The 24,847-nt window shown below is 39.2% G+C and overlaps 2 protein-coding genes across 2 annotated transcripts in view; both read left to right on the plus strand.

Annotated features, from left to right (window-relative positions):
* Positions 1 to 24,847, plus strand: part of TRPC5 (transient receptor potential cation channel subfamily C member 5) — a 341,695-nt gene that overhangs the window by 190,635 nt on the left and 126,213 nt on the right. The gene's annotated exons all lie outside the window — the stretch shown is intronic.
* LOC108634436 (chordin-like protein 1) overlaps positions 1 to 24,847 on the plus strand; it is a gene marked incomplete at its 3' end in the record, with an annotated part of 121,224 nt that overhangs the window by 34,908 nt on the left and 61,469 nt on the right. Inside the window, 2 exon segments of the mRNA XM_018044094.1 lie at positions 12,453 to 12,565; positions 15,125 to 15,218. Coding sequence (XP_017899583.1) covers positions 12,453 to 12,565; positions 15,125 to 15,218 — 207 coding nt within the window.

Consider the following 24,847-nt stretch of genomic DNA (forward strand, 5'->3'; position numbering starts at 1 on the left):
AATGTTGAGCTTTAAGCCAACTTGTTCACTCTCCTCTTTCACTTTCATCAAGAGGCTCTTTAGCTCCTCTTCACTTTCTGCCATAAGGGTGGTGTCATCTGCATATCTGAGGTTATTGATATTTCTCCCACAATCTTGATTCCAGCTTGTGCTTCTTCCAGTCCAGCGTTTCTCATGATGTACTCTGCATAAAAGTTAAATAAGCAGGGTGACAATATACAGCCTTGACATACTCCTTTTCCTATTTGGAACCAGTCTGTTGTTCCATGTCCAGTTCTAACTGTTGCTTCCTGACCTGCATACAGATTTCTCAAGAGGCAGGTTAGGTGGTGTGGTATTCCCATCTCTTTCAGAATTTTCCACAGTTTATTGTGATCCACACAGTCAAAGGCTTTGGCATAGTCAATGAAGCAGAAATAGATGTTTTCCTGGAACTCTCTTGCTTTTTCCATGATCCAGTGGATGTTGGCAATTTGATCTCTGGTTCCTCTGCCTTTTCTAAAACCAGTTTGAACATCAGGGAGTTCACGGTTCACATATTGCTGAAGCCTGGCTTGGAGAATTTTGAGCATTACTTTACTAGCATGTGAGATGAATACAATTGTGCAGTAGTTTGAGCATTCTTTGCTATTTCCTTTCTTTGGAATTGGAATGAAAACTGACGTTTTCCAGTCCTGTGGCCACTGCTGAGTTTTCCAAATTTGCTGGCATATGGAGTGCAGCACTTTCACAGCATCATCTTTCAGGATTTGAAACAGCTCAACTGAAATTCCATCACCTCCACTAGCTTTGTTCGTAGTGATGCTTTCTAAGGCCCACTTGACTTCACATTCCAAGATGTCTGACTCTAGATTAGTGATCACATCATCATGATTATCTGGGTCGTGAAGATCCCACATGCCATGGGGCAATTAGGTCCACATGTCTTAACTACTGAGCCAGCACACCCTAGAGCGCATGCTCTAAAGAAGAGAGTAGCCGGTGCTCACTGCAACTGGAGAAAGCCTGTGCACAGCAACGAAGACCCAGCACAGCCAAAAAATAAAATGAATAAATAAGTCAATACAATTTTTTAAAAAGTGGTTGTCTCCTGGTGGTAGAATTTTGTATGATTTTTCTTTGCTCTATATGTTTCTTTTTAATTGTCTTATTATAGTATAATTCACATACAGCAAAATCACCCTTTTAAATACACCTAAAACTAGTACAAGGTTATATGTAAATTTTATCTCAATTGTAAAAGTTAAAACATAAATAAAATTTAATAATTCACCCTTTTTTCATCCTCCTCCAGGGAATCTTCCCAACCCAGAGAGTATAGTTTTGTGAATTTTGACTAATGGTACCACCATAATCAAGATATAAGCTCCATCACTCTCAAAATTTACTCTGTATCCCTTTATAGTAAAATCCTTCGCCCACCCTAGTCCTTGGCAACTCCTGATCTTTTTTTCTGTACCTTGTCCAGATTAAAAATAATTAATTACAATCATGCAGTATGTAGGGCTTCCCTGGTGGCTTAGATGGCAAAGAATCTGCATGCAATTCAGGAGACCTGGGTTCAGTCCCTGGGTTGGGAAGATCCCCTGGAGGAAGGCATGACAGTCCACTCCAGTATTCTTGCCTGGAGAATCTTCATGGACAGAGAAGCCTGGTGGGCTACAGTTCACAGGGTTGCAAAGAGTCGGACACAACTGAGTGACCAACACACATACAGTATGTAGACTTTGAATCTGGCTTTTTTCTTTTTTTTTTTTTTTTTTTTTTGAATCTGGCTTTTTTCGTCTAGCATAATGCCTTTGAGGGTCATCCATGTTTTTCTGTATCAGTCTTTCATTTCTTTATATTGCTGAATAATATTCTTTCATTTGCATGTTTTAAAATTCATCAGTTGAAGGACGTTTATGTTGTTCTCAGGTTTTTCAGACTGAATAAATCCATTTTAAACATATAGTACAGATTTTGGTTTGAATATATGTTTTGTTTTAGTTGGAAAAATACCTAGGTGTGGGATTGCTGAGTGGTATAGTTAAGGGTGTATTTAACTTTAGAAGAAACTGCCAAGTTGTTTTACAACCATATTGTATAAGGAGAGCTACAGTTGCTTCACTTCCTCACCAGCACTTAGTATATTCAGATTTTTTGCATTTATCCATTCTAATAAGTCAGTCCTCATGGTTTCAGTTTTCATGATATGTCCTCATGGTTTCAAATTTTCATTTCCCTGATAACTAATGATGTGTGTGTGACATTTGTGAACCTTCCTTGGTGAAGTGTCTATTCAGATTTTAATCCCATTTTTTAATTGGGTTGTTGGTTTCCTTATTCTTAAGTTTTGAGATTTCTTTATATTTTCTGAATGTGTTTGTGCTCAGTCACCCACTCATGTCTGACTCTTTGCGACTCCAGGGACTGTAGCCCACTAGGCTCCTCTGTCCATGGGATTTCCCAGGCAAGAATACTGGAGTGGGTTGCCATTTCCTCCTCTAGGAGATCTTCCCAATCCAGAGATCAAACCCATGTCTCTTACATCTCCTGCATTGGCAGGTGGATTCTTTACCACTGCTCCACCAGGGAAACTGTGTATCCTGGATAAAAGTCCTGTGTCAGTAATGTGATTTGCAAATAATTTCTTCTAGTTAGTGGCTTTCCTTTTTATTCTCTTAACGTTTTTCAAAAGCAGAAGTTCTTAATTTTGATGAATTCTTATTTTACAAAATTTATTTTATGAATTGTACTTTTGGTGTCATATCTAAGAACTCTTCACCTAACCTAAGATCACAACTATAGTCTCCTGTATTTTCTTTTAGGAGTTTCAAAGTATTGGGGTTTACGTTAAAGTGTGTCTATGATAGATCTTGAGTTAATTTTTGTAGATGGCATGAGATATAAGGGCTTCCCTGGTGGCTCAGAGGGTAAAGCATCTCCTGCAATGCAGGAGACCTGGGCTCAATCCCTGAGTCAGGAAGATCCCCTGGAGAAGGAAATGGCAACCCACTCCAGTACTCTTGCCAGGAAAATCCCATGGACAGAGAAGCCTGGTAGACTACAGTCCATGGGATCACAAAGAGTTGGACACGACTGAGCGATTTCACTTTCAACCACAAAATTAATAAGATATAAAGTTCTTATTATTTTATGTTTTGCCTATGATGGTCCAAATAGTCCAGCAGCATTTGTTGAAAGGCTATTTTTTCTCCATTGAATGGCCTTTGCATCTTTGTTGAAAATCAATAGACCCATAAATGTGGGTCCCTTCTCCATTTGTTGACTCTTCATTCTATTCCATTGGCATATTTGTCTAACCTTTTTCCAACACCACACTGACTTTAAAACTATATTTTTATATTGCCTTAAAATCACATAGTGTGTATCTTCCAACATCTTTCTCTTTCAAAATCGTTTTGGTCATGCTGCTTTTTTTGCCTTTCTTTAGAAGATGTAGAACTCTTCAGATTATTCATCTTTCCTTGAGTAAGCTTTGGTAATTGTGTCTTTCAAATAATTCATCCATCTCATCTAAGATATTAAGCTAACTGGTGTAAAGTTATTCAAAATGTCTCCCTTTTACTCTTTTAATATCTGTAGAATCTATAATGAAGACTTCTCTTTTGTCCCTATATTAGTAATTTGCATCTTCTCTCTTTGTTAATCTTGCTAGAAGTTTATCAATTTTACTGATTGTCACAGAAAGCCAGGTTTTGGTTTCATTGATTTTTTTCTATTGATTTTTGTCTTCAGTTTCACTGACTTCTGCTTTTTCTTATTCATTCCTTCTATTTTCTTTTGGTTTATTTTATCCCACTTTTGCTAGTTTTGTAAGGCATTGATGTGACACTGTTCCCCTTTTATACTATGAAGAACTAAAGTGTGAAGTGAAGTCGCTCAGTTGTGTCTGACTCTTTGCAACCCCATGGACTGTAGCCTACTATGCTTCTCCATCCATGGGATTTTCCAGGCAAGAGTACTGAACTGGGTTGCCATTTCTTTCTCCAGAGGATCTTCCTGACCCAGGGATTGAACCCAGGTCTCCCACACTGTAGGCAGACGCTTTACCATCTGAGCCACCAATTTCAACTGTTCGTACTTATAAATTTCTCTTTAAGTACTTCATTAGTTGAATCCCACTAATTTTGATATACTATGTTTCATTTTCTTTTAGTACAAAATACTTTGGAATTTCCCTTCAGTGACAGGCTGTTTATTACTTTTGTTGTTTTTTAGTCACTCAGTCATGTCTGACTGTTTTGCAACCCATGGACTGTAGCCTGTCAGGCTCCTCTGTCCGTTGGATTTACCAGGCAGAATACTGGCATAGGTTGCAATTTCCTTCTCCAGGGCATCTTCCCGACCCAGAGATAGAATCCATGTCTCATATATTGGCAGTCGGATTCTTTAATGCTGAACCACCAGGGAAGCCTGTCCATGGGATTACCGCATATTAAAAGTGGTTTCTTCTTGGGCTTGAATTGTGTGTATGGAATGTTTCTTTTTTTCCCATATATTTTTATGGTTTTTTTTCTATGTTTTTGTGTGTTTTCCAGTTTTCTACACTGATTAAAAAATAATCAATTATTATAAAATATTACTCTACATTTTGTAGCGCTTTATAATTGACTTTTTAATTTCCTTCTCTGGAGAAGGAAATGGCAACCTACTCCAGTATTCTTGCCTGGAGAATTCCATGGACAGAGAAGCCTGGCAGCCTACAGTCCATGGGGTCACAAAGAGTTGGACACAAGTGAGCACCTAAGCACATATAACTGACAAAGAGCTTTATCCAATTTTCCCACATTTGCTTAGAAATATATAATCCATATTTCATAGACATTGAAAATAGAGGTTGACTGAGTCAAATGATTTGCTCAATGCTACACAACTAAAGCTAATTAGGATTCAGACCCAGGTTTTCTGATTCCCAGTTCATCGTCCTGAAGAAGTTGGAAATAAAGATTTGAAAAGTAAATTGGAATTTATCTTGTGAGAAGCTGGAAAGAATCACAGAGGGTCTTTGAGGCAGTAAGCAACTTGAGGCATTTATCTCAGTCTAGTTTTAGTTTGAATCTCTGATTACTAATGAAGTTGAACAGTTTTTCTGATTTATTGCCTCATCTCATTTCTTCTCTAAATTGCTACTCATGGCCTTAGATGATTTTTCTGTTGGATTGATTGGTACTTTATTTACTGACTTGAATGATTAAAAATAAAAAAAATAAAATAAAAATAATTAACCTTATATTTTAAAAGTTAAGATAAATTAAAAAGTATAACTGCAAAAAAAAAAAAAAACAAAAAAAAACATACTCCAGGGAGGCGGTCCTAAGATGGCAGAGGAATAGGATGGGGAGACCACTTTCTCCCCCACAAATCCATCAAAAGAACATTTGAACGCTGAGTAAATTCCACAAAACAACTTCTGAATGCCAGCAGAAGACATCAGGCACCCAGAAAAGCAGCCCATTGTCTTCAAAAGGAGATGAAGTCTTGAGGATACTGTAAGAATAAGACTGAAAACCAGAGGCAGGAGGCTTAAGTCCAAATCCTGAGAACACCAGAGAACTCCTGACTCCAGGGAACATTACTTGATAGGAGCTCATCAAATGCCTCCATACCTACACTGAAACCAAGCACCACCCAAGGGCCAACAAGTTCCAGAGCAAGACATACCACACAAATTCTCCAGAAGCACTGGAACATAGCCCCAAGCTTCAATATACAGGCTGCCCAGAGTCACTCCAAACCCACTGACATCTTATAATTCGCTACTGGATACTTCATTGCACTCCAGAGAGAAGAAATTCAGCTCCACCCACCAGAACACCAACACAAGCTTCCCTAACCAGGAAACCTTGACAAGCCACCCATCAAACCGCACCCACAGTGAGGAAACTCCACAATAAAGAGGAACCACAAACTGCCAGAATACGGAAAGGCCACCCCAAACACAGCAATATAAACAAGATGAAAAGGCAGAGAAATACTCAGCGGGTAAAGGAACAGGATAAATGCCCACCAAACCAAACAAAAGAGGAAGAGATAGGGAATCTACCTAATAAAGAATTCCAAATAGTGATAAGTGAAAATGATCCAAAATCTTGAAAACAAAATGGAATCACAGATAAACAGCCTGGAGACAAGGATTTAGAAGATGCAAGAAAGGTTTAACAAGGGCCTAGAAGAAATAAAAAAGTCAATATATAATGAATAATGTAATAAATGAGATCAAAAACACTCTTGAGGGAACCAACAGTAGAATAACAGAGGCAGAAGATAGGATAAGTGAGGTAGAAGATAGAATGGTAGAAATAAATGAAACAGAGGAAAAAGGGAAAGTGAATTAAAAGAAATGAGGACAATCTCAGAGACCGCTGGAACAATGTTAAATGCCCCAACATTCGAATCATAGGAGTCCCAGAAGAAGAAGACAAAAAGACCATGAGAAAATACTTGAGGAGATAATAGTTGAAAACTTCCCTAAAATGGGGAAGGAAATAATCACCCAAGTCCAAGAAACCCAAAGAGTCCCAAACAGGATAAACCCAAGGCAATAAACCCCAAGACACATATTAATCAAATTAACAAAGATCAAACACAAAGAACAAATATTAAAAGCAACAAGGGAGAAACAAATAACACACAAGGGGATTCCCATAAGGATAACAGCTGATCTTTCAATAGCAACTCTTCAGGCCAGGAGGGAATGGCAGAACATACTTAAAGTGATTAAAGCAAATAACCTACAGCCCAGATTACTGTACCCAGCTAGGATCTCATTCAAATATGAAGGAGAAATCAAAAGCTTTACAGACAAGCAAAAGCTGAGAGAATTCAGCACCACCAAACCAGCTCTCCAACAAATGCTAAAGGATCTTCTCTAGACAGGAAACACAGAAAGTGTGTATAAACTCGAACCCAAAACAATAAAGTAAATGGCAATGGGATCATACTTATCAATAATTACCTTATATGTAAATGGGTTGAATGCCCCAACCAAAAGACAAAGACTGGCTGAATTCATACAAAAACAAGACCCCTATATATGTTGTCTACAAGAGACCCACCTCAAAACAAGAAACACATACAGACTGAAAGTGAAGGGCTGGAAAAAGATATCCCATGCAAATAGAGACCAAAAGAAAGCAAGAGTAGCAATACTCATATAAGATGAAATGGACTTTAAAACAAAGGCTATGAAAAGAGACAAAGAAGGACACTCCATAATGATCAAAGGATCAATCCAAGAAGAAGATATAACATTTGTAAATATATATGCACCCAACATAGGAGCACTGCAATATGTAAGACAAGTGCTAACAAGTATGAAAGGGGAAACTAACAATAACACAATAATAGTGGGAGGCTTTAATACCCAACTCACACCTGTGGGTAGATCAACCAAACAGAAAACTAACAAGGAAACACAAACTTTAAATGATACGATAGACCCATTAGACCTAATTGATATCTATAGCAATTTCACCCCAAAACAATGAATTTCACCTTTTTCTCAAGCACACACGGAACCTTCTCCAGGAGAGATCACATCCTGGACCATAAATCTAGCTGTGGTAAATTCAAAAGAACTGAAATCATTCCAAGCATCTTTTCTGACCATAATGCAGTAAGATTAGATCTCAATTACAGGAGAAAAACTATTAAAAATTCCAACATATGGAGGCTGAACAACACGCTGCTGAATAACCAACAAATCACAGAAGAAATCAAAAAAGAAATCAAAATATGCATAGAAATGAATGAAAATGAAAACACAACAACCCAAAACCTGTGGGACACTGTAAAAGCAGTGCTAAGGGGAAGGTTCATAGCAATACAGGAATACCTCAACAAACAAGAAAAAAAGTGAAATAAATAACCTAACTCTACACCTAAAGCAACTGGAAAAGAAAGAAATGAAGAACCACAGGGTTAGTAGAAGGAAAGAAATCTTAAAAATTGGGGCAGAAATAAATGCAAAAGAAACAAAAGGGACCATAGAAAAAATCAACAAAGCCAAAAGCTGGTTCTTTGAAAGGATAAATAAAATTGACAAACCATTAGCCAGACTCATTTAGAAACAAAGGGAGAAAAATCAAATCAATAAAATTAGAAATGAAAATGGAGAGATCACAACAGACAACAGAGAAATACAAAGGATCATAAGAGACTACTATCAGCAATTATATGCCAATAAAATGGACAACGTGGGAGAAATGGACAAATTCTTAGAAAAGTACAACTTTCCAAAACTGAACCAGGAAGAAATAGAAAATCTTAACAGACCCATCACAAGCAAGGAAATTGAAACTGTGATCAGAAATCTTCCAGCAAACAAAAGCCAAGGTCCAGACGGCTTCATCGCTGAATTCTACCAAAAATTGAGAGAAGAGCTAAAACCTATCCTACTCAAACTCTTCCAGAAAATTGCAGAGGAAGGTAAACTTCCAGATTCATTCTATGAAGCCACCATCATCCTATTACCAAAACCTGACAAAGATGCCACAAAAAAGAAAACTACAGACCAATATCACTGATGAACATAGATGCAAAAATCCTTAACAAAATTCTAGCAATCAGAATCCAACAGCACATTAAAAAGATCATACACCATGACCAAGTGGACTTTATCCCAGGGATGCAAGGATCCTTCAATACCTGCAAATCAATCAATGTAATACACCACATTAACAAATTGAAAAATAAAAGCCATATGATTATCTCAATAGACGCAGAGAAAGCCTTTGACAAAATTCAACATCATTTTATGATAAAAACCCTCCAGAAAGCAGGAATAGAAGGAACATACCTCAACATAATAAAAGCTACATATGACAAACCCACAACAAACATTATCCTCAATGGTGAAAAATTGAAAGCATTTCCCCTAAAGTCAGGAACTAGTCAAGGGTGCCCACTCTCACCACTACTGTTCAACATAGTTTTGGAAGTTTTGGCCACAGCAATCAGAGCACAAAAACAAGTAAAAGGAATCCAAATTGGAAAAGAAGAAGTAAAACTCTCACTGCAGATGACATGATCCTCTACACAGAAAACCCTAAAGACTCCACCAGAAAATTACTAGAGCTAATCAATGAATATAGTAAAGTTGCAGGATATAAAATCAACACACAGAAATCCCTTGCATTCCTATACACTAATAATGAGAAAATAGAAAGAGAAATCAAGGAAACAATTCCATTCAACATTGCAACGAAAAGAATAATGTACTTAGGAATATATCTACCTAAAGAAACAAAAGACCTACATATAGAAAACTATAAAACACTGGTGAAAGAAATCAAAGAGGACACTAATAGATGTGAAAATATACCGCGTTCATGGATTGGAAGAATCAATATAGTGAAACTGAGTATACTACCCAAAGCAATCTATAGATTCAATGCAATCCCTTTCAAACTACCAATGGTATTTTTCACGGAGCTAGAACAAATAATTTCACAATTTGTATGGAAATACAAAAAACCTGGAATAGCCAAAGCAATCTTGAGAAAGAAGAATGGAACTGGAGGAATCAACATGCCTGACTTCAGGCTCTACTACAAAGTAACAGTCATCAAGACAGTATGGTACTGGCACAAAGACAGAAATATAGATCAATGGAAAGAAATAGAAAGCTCAGAGATAAATTCATGCACCTATGGACACCTTATCTTTGACAAAGGAGGCAAGAATATACAATGGAGAAAAGACAATCTCTTTAACAAGTGGTGCTGGGAAAACTGGTCAACCACTTGTAAAAGAATGAAAGTAGAACAGGTAGAACGCTTTCTGGAGAAGGCAATGGCACCCCACTCCAGTACTCTTGCCTGGAAAATCCCATGGACAGAGGAGCCTGGTAGGCTGCAGTCCATGGGGTCGCTAAGAGTCAGACATGACTGAGCGACTTCCCTTTCACTTTTCGCTTTCATGCATTGGAGAAGGAAATGGCAACCCACTCCATTATTCTTGCCTGGAGAATCCCAGGGACGAGAGAGCCTGGTGGGCTGCCGTCTCTGGGGTCGCACAGAGTTGGACACGACTGAAGCGACTTAGCAGCAGCAGCAGCAGAACACTTTCTAACACCAGACACAAAAATAAACTCAACATGGATTAAAGATATAAATGTAAGACCAGAAACTATACAACTCCTAGAGGAGAACATAGGCAAAACCCTCTCTGACATAAATCATAGCAGGATCCTCTATGACCCACCTCTCAGAATATTGGAAATAAAAGCAAAAATAAACAAATGGGACCTAATTAAAATTAAAAGCTTCTACACCACTAAGGAAACCATAAGCAAGGTGAAAAGACAGCCTTCAGAATGGGAGAAAATAATAGCAAATGAAGCAACTGACAAAGAACTAATCTCAAAAATATACAAGCAACTCCTGCAACTCAATTCCAGAAAAATAAACGACTGAATCAAAAAATGGGCTGAAGAACTAAACAGACATTTCTCCAAAGAAGACATACAGATGGCTAACAAACACATGAAAAGATGCTCAACATCACTCATTATCAGAGAAATGCAAATCAAAACCACAATGAGGTACCATTTCATGCCAGTCAGAATGGCTGCTATCCAAAAGTCTACAAGCAATAAATGCTGGAGAGGGTGTGGAGTAAAGGGAACCCTCTTACTCTGTTGGTGGGAATGCAAACTAGTTCAGCCACTATGGAGAACAGTGTGGAGATTCCTTAAAACACTGGAAATAGAAATGCCTTCAGTTCAGTTCAGTTTAGTCACTCAGTCCTGTCCGACTCTTTGCGACCCCATGAATCACAGCACGCCAGGCCTCCCTGTCCATCACCATCTCCCGGAGTTCACTCAGACTCACGTCCATCGAGTCAGTGATGCCATCCAGCCATCTCATCCTCTGTCATCCCCTTCTCCTCCTGCCCCCAGTCCTTCCCAGCATCAGTCTTTTCCAATGAGTCAACTCTTCGCATGAGGTGGCCGAAGTACTGGAGCTTCAGCTTTAGCATCATTCCTTCCAAAGAAATCCCAGGGCTGATCTCCTTCAGAATGGACTGGTTGGATTTCCTTGCAGTCCAAGGGACTCTCAAGAGTCTTCTCCAACACCACACTTCAAAAGCATCAATTCTTCGGCTCTCAGCCTTCTTCACAGTCCAACTCTCACATCCATACATGACCACAGGAAAAACCATAGCCTTGACTAGACGGACCTTAGTTGGCAAAGTAATGTCTCTGCTTTTGAATAGGCTATCTAGGTTGGTCATAACTTTTCTTCCAAGGAGTAAGCGTCTTTTAATTTCATGGCTGCCGTCACCATCTGCAGTGATTTTGGAGCCCAAAAAAATAAAGTCTGACACTGTTTCTACTGTTTCCCCATCTATTTCCCATGAAGTGATGGGACCGGATGCCATGATCTTAGTTTTCTGAATGTTGAGCTTTAAGCCAACTTTTTCACTCTCCTCTTTCACTTTCATCAAGAGGCTTTTTAGCTCCTCTTCACTTGACCCAGCAATCTCACTACTGGGCATACACACTGAGGAAACCAGAATTGAAAGAGACACGTGTACCCCAATGTTCATAGCAGCACTGTTTACAATAGTCAGGACATGGAAGCGACCTAGATGTCCATCAGCAGATGAATGGATAAGAAAGCAGTGGTACATATACACAATGGAATATTACTCTGCCATTAAAAAGAACACATTTGAATCAGTTCTGATGAGGTGGATGAAACTGGAGCCTATTATACAGAGTGAAGTAAGCCAGAAAGAAAAACACCAATACAGTATACTAACACATATATATGGAATTTAGAAAGATGGTAACGATAACCCTGTATGTGAGACAGCAAAAGAGACACAGACTTATAGAACAGTCTTTTGGACTCTGTGGGAGAGGGAGAGCATGGGATTATTTGGGAGAATGGCATTGAAACCTGTATATTATCATATATGAAACAAATCGCCAGTCCAGGTTCGATGCATGATACAGGATGCTTGGGGCTGGTGCACTGGGATGACCCAGAGGATGGTATGGGGAGGGAGGTGGAAGGGGGTTTCAGGATAGGGAACACGTGTACACATGTGGCAGATTCATGTCAATGTATGGCAAAACCACTACAATATTGTAAAGTAATTAGCCTCCAATTAAAATAAATATATTTAAGAAAGAAAATATTCCAGATATTAATACTGTATTTATATTAATACTTTATATGTTGGAAATATCTTTTCCCTGTTTCTTGCTTATCTGTCTTTTCATTTCAGTTTGATCATCAATGCCAACCTTACTGGGTCATTGTAAAATCAAATAAGGAAAGCATATAAAACACTGAGCCCGTTGTAGGGGTTCTGTAAATATCGTCTATGCCTCTTTCCTTGATGTACACTAAAATGGATGGAACCTGTGATTGCTCTTGATTTTGTGATTGAGTTATGTTTTCTAACCAGCATATTCTCCATCCCCTTCCTCACAGATTCAGAGACATATTGTGTGTTTCAAGACAAGAAGTACAGAGTGGGTGAGAGATGGCATCCTTACCTGGAACCTTATGGGTTGGTTTACTGCGTCAACTGTATCTGCTCTGAGGTACAGTCCCCAATGGCATGTGATTTCTGCTTTGCTCTTCAGCAGGCAGACATGCTCTCAAGTGCCTAGATGTCCTGGGAGCATTAGTGATTAAAAACCTAAAAGAAGTAAGGAGGCAGATTCCAAGGAAAAATAGACATCTCTTGTCTTTTTCTTCTATTGCTTTTTGGCTTGATATTCATGGGATCTCACTGAGTATTTGCTGTAGATACTTAAGCAGTCTCTTAGCCGAATGATGTAAGACATGGAAAAAGTAGAGTGCAGGAAAAAGCTCAATATAATGCCTGGATCATAAGACAACGTTGTTTTTTAATATCATTTTCAAGACTGGCCATTATCTAGGAGATTAGGATAGATTATAAACTGGTCCACTGGAAGAGTATATTTTATGTGGTTTCAGTGAATGACTATAATTACTAATAGGATTGAGGTGCTGAAATCTTGGCCTGTACCTGGTGAGGATTAGAGTCCTCTTGCCTTTGCCTTGGCTCCTGTCCAGTCACTCAAAGAGGCATTTGGATAGCTTTGCAGTAGACAAAGCAGGTAGTCCCATGACCATCACCCAGGACCACAGCTACAGTCCATCTTTCTGAACAAGCCTCTTCTGTCATATGCTAAGCCAGGGTTTCTCAGCCTCTATACTCTTGATATTTAGGGACAGATAATTTCTTATTGTGGGGAGCTGTCCTGTGTATTGTGAGATATTTAACAGCACCCCTGGCCTCTATCCACTAGAAGCCAGTAGGATCCACCCCAGTTGTGGCAACCAAAAATATCTCAGGACATGCCCAAGGTTACTTGGAGAGCAAAGTGGTTCCTGGTGGAGAACCAATGTACTAGGCCAACTGGGAAAAGAGACTTTATACTCGGCCTTGAGAATTGAGAATTCTGAACATATTAGAAAGAATTTTCAAGACCTGCCTCTCACTTGAGACCTCATGGAACAACTGAAACCCCTCACTAGTGCCCAGGAGTCCTCACTTGCAAGCCTGATTCTTTTGCCATTTGAACAGAAAATTGGGCTTTCAGAATTTTGAGCATATGGAAACCTAACCTTTAGGCAACATCAGGTAGTCTTAAGAAACTGCAGGGCTTTATAATCAAGACAGACCAAGTTTCCAACCCTGGCTCTGCCACTTCTGAGCTGTGTTATGTTAAGCAAGTTATTTAACCTCTCTGAGATTCCTTTAGCTTCTTCTTTAAAATGGTCTAGTGGTATTACCTATTTCATAGGATTATGACAAGGGTTAAATTTACCAATCTGTCTCAGTCAGTGCATTAAAACAATGCTTGGTCATAGTCAATATTTGAGACATGCTAACTGCTGTAACATTACCATCATTATGGTTATTATTTTTATTAATGTATTAGCTCTAGAACAGAAACCAATGTAAAGCATTAAGAAGGAATCAGTTTGACCTCAGCCAGGTGGAGTAGTTTCTGATGTGCTCTGGTGATCTTACTTCAAGATGATACCACCTGGCTCTGAGGAGTGTGACATATAAGGAGGCTCCGTGGTGTTTCCAAATGTAGTGCTCCAAGAATGTATTCTAGGAAGTATGCAAGAAAAGAAAAAGAGTTGTGGTAAGGTTATTCAAATTTGGATAAAAGAAGCCTGCATCTTTAAATGGCTAAAGCAGTTATTAAACAGAGTATCTAGAGACTGAGTAAATGCCTGGTATGGTATGATTATGTCAGATTCTTGACCCAATGCATTGAAAATGGACAGCTAACCCTTGGGGACTGAGGCTTTGCTCTCTGCAGGGCAGTGAAAATGTTAATATAATCCCAATGCCAATGGCTCAAGTGCTAGGCATCTTCTCCCTCCATCATCTTCATCACCCTCTTCCCTCACCAGAGCCTGATGGATATAACCCTTGCTTCAAATGAGTTATGAATGGAAAAGGTTAATGCAAAATTGGTTTCCAAGGTCTTCCTTTGTTCTAGCAATGGCTGAAAGCTGTCAGAGCTAGGGATCTTGTCAGTGTAAATCAGACAAGGACCCAGTCGCCCCCTCCCCTAGTCATACTAGCTAATCAGCTCAATTCCAAACTCTAGCTTCCTCTCAGAAAAAATTTAACTTGCAAAAGAAGTGAGGAGAAGCAGCACTCAGCTTACTGGATCAAGGCAGAGTTATATGTACTCCAGAATCCATGTGCTAGGCTCTCTCCTTGCCTAGGGGTGGGTAACAGCTCAAGGGACCCATCACTCATTATCCCTTCCTTCCATGGCATTGGGCAGGTGATTATGAAATCTGACTAGGCTCTGGGAAGAGACGTGCAGAGCTAGGGAATGGTAGAAACATCACAGAGCCAAGTCAGAAGAAGCTTCCCAGTAATTGCAGGAAGCTTTGTAAACTTGGGTAGTAGTGACCCTTAGAAAAATACTCCAATAAACTTATCAGAAAAAAGAAATAAAATGTTGATTTCATTCAGTTTCTCAGCAATGCATTATTCACTGTCTGAGTGAGTCCCTAAAGGACTGTTTCCCAAACTGGCATGATCCCACTGACCTCTGAAAGACATTTATTTTGTTGTCATTGTTGCCTCTCTCTTTCAGAATGGGAATGTGCTTTGCAGCAGAGTCAGATGTCCAAGCCTTCATTGCCTGTCTCCTGTGCACGTTCCTCATCTTTGCTGCCCTCGCTGCCCAGGTAAACCAGTTTGCCTCTTTCTTTCCCAGCTGTGGTTTTCCTTCCTCTTTCTTCCACCCAACCCACCCCTTCTCCCTAATTCCCCAGAAGCAGAAACTTCCAGACAGGAATAACAATAGGACATATTCAGGCAGCCTGCACCAGCCCCTAAATACTGTTTATAGCCCAATTGGGGCACATTCTAGGCTCTAATAAGTTATTCGACCAAGGATGAGATGGCTGGATGGCATCATGGACTAGATGGACGTGAGTCTGAGTGAACTCCGGGAGATGGTAATGGACAGGGAGGCCTGGAGTGCTGTGATTCATGGGGTCGCAAAGAGTCGGTACGACTGAGCGACTGAACTGAACTGAACTGAACAGGTTTTCATTGGGCTTTTAATCATTTGAAGGTGCCTATCAATTGAGGGAAGGGAATTTTGGCCCAGAGATTTTTCTGTGATAAACAGCCTCTTCCTGCCATGGGCAGCAGACACCAGGAGAGTTGTAGCATGGAGGCACGTGTCCTACGCAATTGCATTTGAGCATAGCTTCTAATTGAGGAGGGGCTGTTCATAAATCAAAGGAGCTGAACCAATGAGGTTTATGTCAGTATAAAGCTGCTTTGTGGCTGAATGGTCACCTCCTCCAGATTGTACAGTTATTATGTGTATATTATTCAGAGCAGCGCTAAGGAGACAGCAGGCAGATACTTTTTCACAAGGCTATTAGGACATCTACCTTCCTGGTTGGCAGCTAGGGTGTTTGTCTGAGGCAGGGGCTCTCTCAGTGATACTTTGTTCATATCTGACTGACACCAGGCTCCCACACCAGAGGAGTGCAAGCATGGAATGATTCAGAAAATGCCTGTGGGCCCGCCAGCAATCCTAAGGAAAGCTAAGTGATTGTTTTAGCACCTGGGCAGTAGAAGCTTTGTAGTCCTATAAGTTGACTGTTTCCCTCAAGGACAGAGTTGGGGTCCATGGGTGGACTTTGAGGGGTTAGTAAACCTTTTTAAATTGTTGGCAGTTTTTGGTGTAACAGTGTATATGTGTAAATTCCTTTAGAGAAGATACATAGCTTTATTGGTATCCCTAAAGGAGTGTACATAACCATAAAAACATGAAGAACCATTAGTCTTCGTCATACATGGTGTTTTTTTTCAAGTAGTGAGGAACTTCCAGAACTTAGAAGAGAAACGAAAAGTGTCAGGGCAGAAATGGTATGACTGAGGCCAGGAATGAGGTTCAGTGACAACTCAGTTAACTGAAATGTTACAGGAACAGAAATTTTGTTGAATGGAGACCCTTTTCGTCCAATGGAGACCCAAACCCTTTTTGTCACCACTTTTATAACTTATGCTTTCTTACCCTGATAAATGGGCTTCCACAGTGGCTCAGCAGTAAAGAATCCACCTGCAGTGCAGGAATCACAAGAGATATGGGTTCAATCCCTGGGTCGGGAAGATCCCCTGGAGGAGGGCATGGAAACCCACTCCAGTATTCTTGCCTGGAGAATCCCATGGACAGAGGAACCTAGCGGGCTACAGTCCATGGGGTCTCAAAGAACTGGACATGACTGAAGCAACTTAGCATGCATGCACCTTGATAAATACACTCTGATGAACATCTGGGATTCTTTCTAAATGTCAGAAGATCATGCCGTGTCACAGGTTTATTATTCTTAGTATTGGTTGCAGTAGTATATGCTTTAATATATGAGAGACTGACTTGGCATGTGATCAATCTTAAAGTTATTCTTGAACTAAATCCCTAAGAGAGGTTTACTATTTTTGCGTGTGTTTATTTGCTTCTTGGGCTTCCCTGTTAGCTCTGTGGTAAAGAATCTGCCTGCAATGCTAGAGACCTGAGTTCAATTCCTGAGTCAGGAAGATCCCCCGAAGAAGGAAATGGCAACCCACACCAGTATTCTTGCCTGAGAAATCCCATGGACAAAGGAACCTGGTGGGCTACAGTCCATGGGGTTGTAAAGAGTTGGGCATAACTTATAACTGAACAACAACAACAACAACAACATTTGCTTCTTCTGTTTAAACTGGATTACAAGGGTATAGCATGGGAGGATTCTTTTTTTTTCATCTGCCTGTCAAATAGCCTTATAAAATCTAACCTCAGAAGTGTCTAAAAGTGGTCTAATGTCATAGGAATTGATCTAAATGGCTGTGGAGAAATTATTCTTCCCTAGGAAGGAAATTGGGGTCAGGGCCCAGACACAGAGCATAGAGTGGAAGTTCACAGAATGGAAGATGGCTGTCCTCTACCCCAGCTGCATAAATGGAAGCAAGTCCTAAGAAAAAGGGAAAGTATAAGCTAGCAGTTGTTTTAAGAGAAAAAGAAAGTATTAAAAGAATTAAGATCATAAGTCCCAGAAATGAGAAAATGGAGAGAAATAAACATCATCATCTTTAAGACTTAAAAGATAGAAACAGCTGTTCATTTTCTTTGGCTTCTTGTTCTTACAGGTCACATCCTTGTGAGTTCATTTTTCTTTCTAACTGTAACCTTTAACAGTTCTTTCTGTAGGTAGTGGTCCTAAAATTCCCTAATCCTTATATGCAAAAATGTCTTTATTTTGCCCTCATTCTTGAGTGATAATTTGGCTGGGTGTAAAATTATAGATTCATGTTTATTTTCCCTCAGCCCTTTGAAGATATTAATAAATAGTTTCATGACTTCTTTGTTTGTGGATAAAAAGTCTGCTTTGATTATAATTCTTCTATACATAATCTGTCTTCTTCTAGCTTTTAAGATTTTCTCTTTTTCCTTTGATGCAAACAAGGAGGTATTTTGATGTATGATTTATTTTTATTTAGCCTGCTTAGCACATGATTTTTTTCCAGCCAATGGACTCACATTTTTCTTCAATTTCAAGTCATTATTTTTGTGAAAACAATATTTTCTTCTATTTTTTCTCATTCTTAGCCTTGTCTTTGGTGTATGTCATTGCATTTCATTTAATTTAAGCTCTGTGTCTCTTAATGTCTCCTTTATTTTTCCCCCTAATGATATATTGTTATACTTCCTGTAATGATATATAACTTCAACTTGGCCTTCCAATTCATGAATTGTTTCTCCAGCTTTTTCATGCCTACTATTTAGGCTGTCTGTTGAGTCTTGTTGTTTTATTTTTAAAAACTGTATTTCCACCCATTTTTTAATTATATGTAAAAAATATCTACATATTGCCGTTCTGTAAACCCCTGTTATTGTTTCTTGAGGTCTTGTTCTCTTATTTATTGCTTTAAGGTATTTAAATATTTAAAGTCTATTTCTGATTGTATAAGCATATTTTCAGGTGTGAATTCTCACTTTTGTTAGATTTCTTGATAGCTTTCCTTAGTTCCAAAGTTCCCCTTGTTTTCTAAAATTTTTGTCTAAAAGCTCATCATCCATGGGTTTTCTCTTGCATAAGTCCTTCCTTTTCAGGCCTTGTAGCTTCAGTTCAGTTCAGTTCAGTCGCTCAGTCGTGTCTGACTCTTTGCAACCCCATGAATCACAGCACACCAGGCCTCCCTGTCCATCACCAACTCCTGGAGTTCACCCAGACTCACATCCATCCAGTCAGTGATGCCATCCAGCCATCTCATCCTCTGTCGTCCCCTTCTCTGCCTGCCCCCAATCCCTCCCAGCATCAGAGTCTTTTCCAATGAGACAACTCGTCGCATGAGGTGGCCAAAGTATTGGAGTTTCAGCTTTAGCATCATTCCTTCCAAAGAAATCCCAGGGCTGATCTCCTTCAGAATGGACTGGTTGGATCTCCTTGCAGTCCAAGGGACTCTCAAGAGTCTTCTCCAACACCACACTTCAAAAGCATCAATTCTTCGGCACTCAGCCTTCTTCACAGTCCAACTCTCACATCCATACATGACCACTGGAAAAACGATAGCCTTGACTAGACGGACCTTAGTCGGCAAAGTAATGTCTCTGCTTTTGAATATGCTATCTAGGTTGGTCATAACTTTTCTTCCAAGGAGTAAGCATCTTTTAATTTCATGGCTGCAGTCACCATCTGCAGTGATTTTGGAGCCCAAAGAAATAAAGTCTGACACTGTTTCCACTGTTTCCCCATCTATTTCCCATGAAGTGATGGGACCAGATGCCATGATCTTCGTTTTCTGAATGTTGAGCTTTAAGCCAACTTTTTCACTCTCCTCTTTCACTTTCATCAAGAGGCTTTTGAGTTCCTCTTCACTTTCTGCCATAAGGGTGGTGTCATCTGCATATCTGAGGTTATTGATATTTCTCCCGGCAATCTTGATTCCAGCTTGTGCTTCTTCCAGCCCATCGTTTCTCATGATTAAACCAAGTCGTATGTTGTTGTCCCACCTTGGACTCCATCATGTCTGGATAGTCTGCTTCTACCTCTGTTTTCTTGTGCAGGGCTACTCCTTGGATTGGGACCTCAGCTGCAGCTACCTTTCTTGGGCAGTCAGTCTATGCAAGAGAATGAACTTGGGTGGGCAAACTATGTCAGCCCCTGTTTACCTGTGAAGAGTGTGACTCTAAGTCCTCAGACTTACACAGGAAGCCATTTGTAGGCCATAGTTCTTGCCCAGCTGCCTGGATATAGCTATCTATATCTGGTCCAAATGGCCAGTGGAGCATATCATGTTGGCCCTCACTTATTGCTGTACTTTCCTTTTGCCTGTGTTTTATTTAATAGAGTTTCCTTTTGTTTCTGAGGATGATTTTGCAGTTTTAAAGTTTTATTTATTTATTTTTACTTTTATATTTCATCTCTTACTCTTCTTTGTTTGGAAAATAACACAGCATTTTCTCATGTGCTCACTCTGCCATATTGACTTGGAATGCAAATCAGCAATTCTTTCTTTCTGTTGAAGATAAAACAAGAATAAACAAGTTTAAACTATAGCAGAGAAGAATGGAGTTTGATAAAAGACAGAACTTTAGGACGCAGTGATTGTTAAATCCTAGAATAAATGACTAAGGAGAATTTTAGTCTCTTTACTGCATGTTTCTGGAAATAAAGAGATATCCATCCATCTGAGATAGAGTTGGCATAGTTTTGCTTTGAGACAGGGCAGTGGATGTGATGACTTCTCTGTATTCCTTCCACCCCAATTATTATTAGGCATGAGGAAACTCATGCCTTCAGGGCCACAGGAATGTTTGGTCAAAGGAAGGTGCTCTAGTTTTGTGTCTTAACCCAATGGAAAGCACTGTGATGAAAACATCTTCACTGAAAAATAGAATAGTTAAAGCCAAGGTAATGAGCAAGTTCTGTATCAAAAAGGGAAATCAAATAAGGGAGCCATATATCCAAGGTTTTATATGCAATCTTACAGCCATATCAACTTCAGGGAGTGTTTACTGGGTAGTGATGGACTTGGTGGGAAGGTCCTATCTGCCATGCCTAGAGCCCATCTTCCACTGGAGGAGACAGAGGAGACTTTACCCCCCTGTCTGTTTCTGTGTATCCCATGGCTCTTGCTTTCTAAACTTCTTACCCCTTGAAATTTCCAAGGTTCTCACCTGCCTTTGAGCTTATCTCATGTAGCTCCTGCTGAACCATGGCAATCAGTGTATGCAGACTGCTTTTCCAGAATTACCAAAGAGAAATCTAAATCAATTCTCATGAAAAACAAGTGAAAACTTTTTCTCCAGCACTTCCCTTGGTCTCCATGGTAGAGGTTAAGTCTTGATCACATACTACAGGGCTCTACTGGGGCCAAAGTGGCTGGTAGTACAGGAAGGGTAGAGCATTCTTAATAAGAAAGTCAAGACTGTATTGGAGTCAGAAAGGTCATTAAATTCATCCCAATCTCTAAGCAGGAGTCAATCTATTATCCCTAACGAGAGATTTGTTGGAAATGGAATTTCATATCTTCTCTTTTGAAGGGAGTTGAATGGTAAAGGGGAAAGGGGGAGAGAAAGAATATGACTTGTTTCCTTCTGTTCTTCATGTATAATTTTATCACCAAGAAATGACTTTTGTAGTGATTAGGAGCCTAAATCATGAAATTATGTAACAGTTTTCTTAATTAGTCATTCCATTAAGAATTTGTTATTCAGAATGGATAAATTTTGGTTCCATTAGAAGTAGTCCAACATTCCCGGGTCATTAAAGAGCTGTTACAAATTTGCCGAAATATCTGACTTGATCTGTTACCAGAGACTTAATCTAGTGTTTCCTTTAGGCTAGATGTGAAGAGGTTTAGTTCTATGATATGGTTTTAGTAGAGAGAGTGACAGTGTGGTTTTGCCAAGAGAGGCACTCCTCACCCCAGTCTTTCACATTCCAGTTAAGTTAAGGAAACACCCTTTCCACAAATGCCCTGTGCTCCCATAAGGAGATACTGGAAGTCCTATGCCATTTCTCTCTCAACAGGAGAGCTAGTTAGCGAATATAGGCATTTCTGCTATAATGCAATATGTGCTTTCCTGAAAATCCTCCCATTCTGCAAAACTGTACACTGAAAAATAACAGGGCTTAAGGAAAAAACAAAATTGGAGCAGACAGTTCTGAACTTGTGCAACTTTATAACTAGAGTGCTAATAAAACAACTATACTAATAAAATACTAGTGTGGTTTAAAAGGCATCTTAGATTTCTAATAAAAAATATTACAGTAAGTAGAGACTTCATCCTTTAAAATGGTGACTTTAGCTTGAAGGAAGGAGGTATAAGAAAGGGTTGAAGCCATTGAGTTATAGAGACAAGAGAAAAATGCCCAAGATCAGAATCATGTGATAAGCATTTGGAAGACCAAGCATATGGCCAAACCAAGCCAAGAGGAAGAATGTGTGGTGAATAGCAATAGGATAGAGTACTGTGTCCTTTCGTGGTTTGCAGAATTTCAGTTGTGTTAGTGTATACTTGGCATCTAATTACTGTCTCTTGACGGTGCAAAATATGAATTTGCTAAGAAAAATCATGTCTGAACAATGCAATTTCTTTTTTTTTTGCAATTGCTATTTTATATCAATATCATTTTCTTATCTACCACTTACATATGAACATGTTTGAAATACACAAGTCTATACTCTAGCAGAAACAAACTATGTAAGATAGGAGGTAGCTATGTGGCATTTGGCCTTGGACAGTTTAGAGTGAGGGTTGCAAATCATTCAGCCACTCTGAATCTTTTCTTTTGGTCTGTAATCGCTGCCCTGTCTGCACTTTGTATTCTTGTACATTTGTATAAAAAGAGGAGTCTAATTGTAGGACGATGTCTGTTTCCATGTCTGTGACTTCCAGTGTTTCAGAAATCAAGTAGACAAGTCTTTTTAGCTCCCTCCAATTGTTTATTTTTTTTTAAGAGCAAAAGTTCAAGAGGGAGATGTATCTATTTTTTTTGTTGTGGTAAAGTACACGTAACATAAAATTTATGACTTTGCAGTGTATAATTCGTGACATTAAGAACATTCACAATGTTGTGCAACATCACCACTAACCTAATTCCTGAAATTTTTTACCACCTCAAAAAAGGAAACTGTGCCCATTAAATAGTCATTCCCCATTACCCTCCTGCCTTAGCCCCTGGCAACCACTGATTTGCTTTCTGTTTCCATGGATTTTATTATTCTGGACATTTCATATAAATGAAACCATCAAATATGTGACCTTTTGCATCTGGCTTCTTTCACTTAGCATAATGTTTTAAGATTTATCCATGTTGTAGCATTTATTCCTTTTAGTGATTGAGTAATATTTCATTGTATGGATATACCACATTTTGCTTATACATTCATCAGTTGATGGACATTTGAGTTGTTTTTACCTTCTGGCTATTGTTAATAGTGCTATGAACATTCAGGTGTAAGTTTTTGTGTGGCATATGTTTTCTGTTATTTTGAGTATATACCTAGAAGTGGAATTTCTAAGTCACAGGGTAATTCTGTGTTTAACTTATTGAGGAATCGCTTCCAAAATTTAAAACCATCTCATTTTTTTTATGATTCATGTCTGCTGCCACCTCATGTCTGCTGCTGATTGCTACTGTTGCCATCATCCATGTTTGATCACCATTGTGCTCTTCTTGGTCTTTTTGCTCTTTTCTGAATTCTGTATTCACTTGCCTCCTGGGTTTGATTGAAAAAGATCAACTCCTTTTACAGAGTAACAGCTAATTAGCATATTATTTTCCTTCAGTAAGGGAACTACAAAAGTCATGGTATACAAGATGATCAATCAAGGGTCATTTCTTTTCATACAAAAGATTTGTTTTTTACGGCTTTGAGGGGTCTTCATTCCCTGACCAGGGAGTGAACCCAGGCCCTTGGCAGTGAAAGCACCAAGTCCTAACCACTGGACTGCCAGAGAATTCTCAAAAGATTGGTATATTTTTAACAAAACTCTTTCTGAGTCCAGAGCTATCCAAAAGCTTGAGGATTCTGGAATGTTGGTCTCTGGGATAGCAGAGGTTATACTTTACTGTTGTTATTGTTATTATCATTGTTAGCATTCTTATACTGATTGTTGAGACGTGGCCACAGAGATATTCGCTATTGATCAGTAGGCCCTCCATATCTATACTGACTGCTCTGTTACCTCTTAGACCTCTTTCACTGTCTTCCATGCTTTATTTCCATTATTTTCCTCATACACTTGTTCCTTGAACACTGCAGAGTATAAAGGGCTAAAACTTCTCCAGGAAATTGGCACTTAGCTTGCCTTCTGCCAGGTCAAGTGATCTTTGTATCTGGTAAACCCTGGGGATTTAGTTGCTTTTTTAAAAAGAATATGATTTCCTATTTGTATTTGAGGAGCCCTTATGCCCCTGGAGAAGGAAATGGCAACCCACTCCAGTACTCTTGCCTGGAAAATCCCATGGACAGAGGAGCCTGGTAGGCTACAGTCCATAGGGTCGCAAAGAGTTGGACACAACTGAGCGACTTCACAAAATATGCCATATAAGAACAAGACATTTAGGACAGGTATGGCTTTCTGTCATGGTAGAGCACAGCTCTTCTCTTTCTTTCTATGGATGTTAATCAAAATTGGCCCCACGCAGAGGTGAAGAAGGTGGCGCATTATTGAGGAATACTGAAAAGCCCCATTTGTCTGAAATAAAATCTTCCATGTGCTTGTTATATTTTTAAAAACCTCCACCATTATAATCACTCTTCTGGGTTAAGACACTGTTTCCCAAAGTTTGCTGCAGGGAACATAATTTTATGGGATAATGATAGGGTTAACTAGAGAAAACATTTATATGGTCAAATAAACTCGAGAGTTTCTGGATTAGAGAAAGATAAATAGGTTTCTTTTTTAAGGATAGGTTTCTTTTAATACAGGACTTCTCAGAGCCTTTAAAATATTAATATGCATTATGAATCTATAAGTGAGAGTATGGGATGCAGTATTTTCCAAACTTATTCAGCCATGGAACTTATTTTTGGCTGTGTGTGCCACATGGCTTGTGGGATCTTAGTTCCCCAACCAGGGATTGAACTCGTGCCACCACAGTAAAATTGTGGAGTCCTAACCAGTGGACCTCCACAGAATTCCTCGGACCTTTTTTTTTTTTTTTTTTTTTTTTGTAGAGCATTTTGAAAGATTAGTGTTCTCTAGTGTATGTTTTAGGAAGTCTTTGGATTGTGCCATTCCATTTCTAGAAGCTATTTGTAGCAACAAGCTATTGAGAATTCCATGGACAGAGGAGTGTGG

The sequence above is a fragment of the Capra hircus genome (genome assembly GCF_001704415.2).
Source record: "Capra hircus breed San Clemente chromosome X unlocalized genomic scaffold, ASM170441v1, whole genome shotgun sequence".
In the NCBI taxonomy this organism is placed as follows: domain Eukaryota; kingdom Metazoa; phylum Chordata; class Mammalia; order Artiodactyla; family Bovidae; genus Capra; species Capra hircus.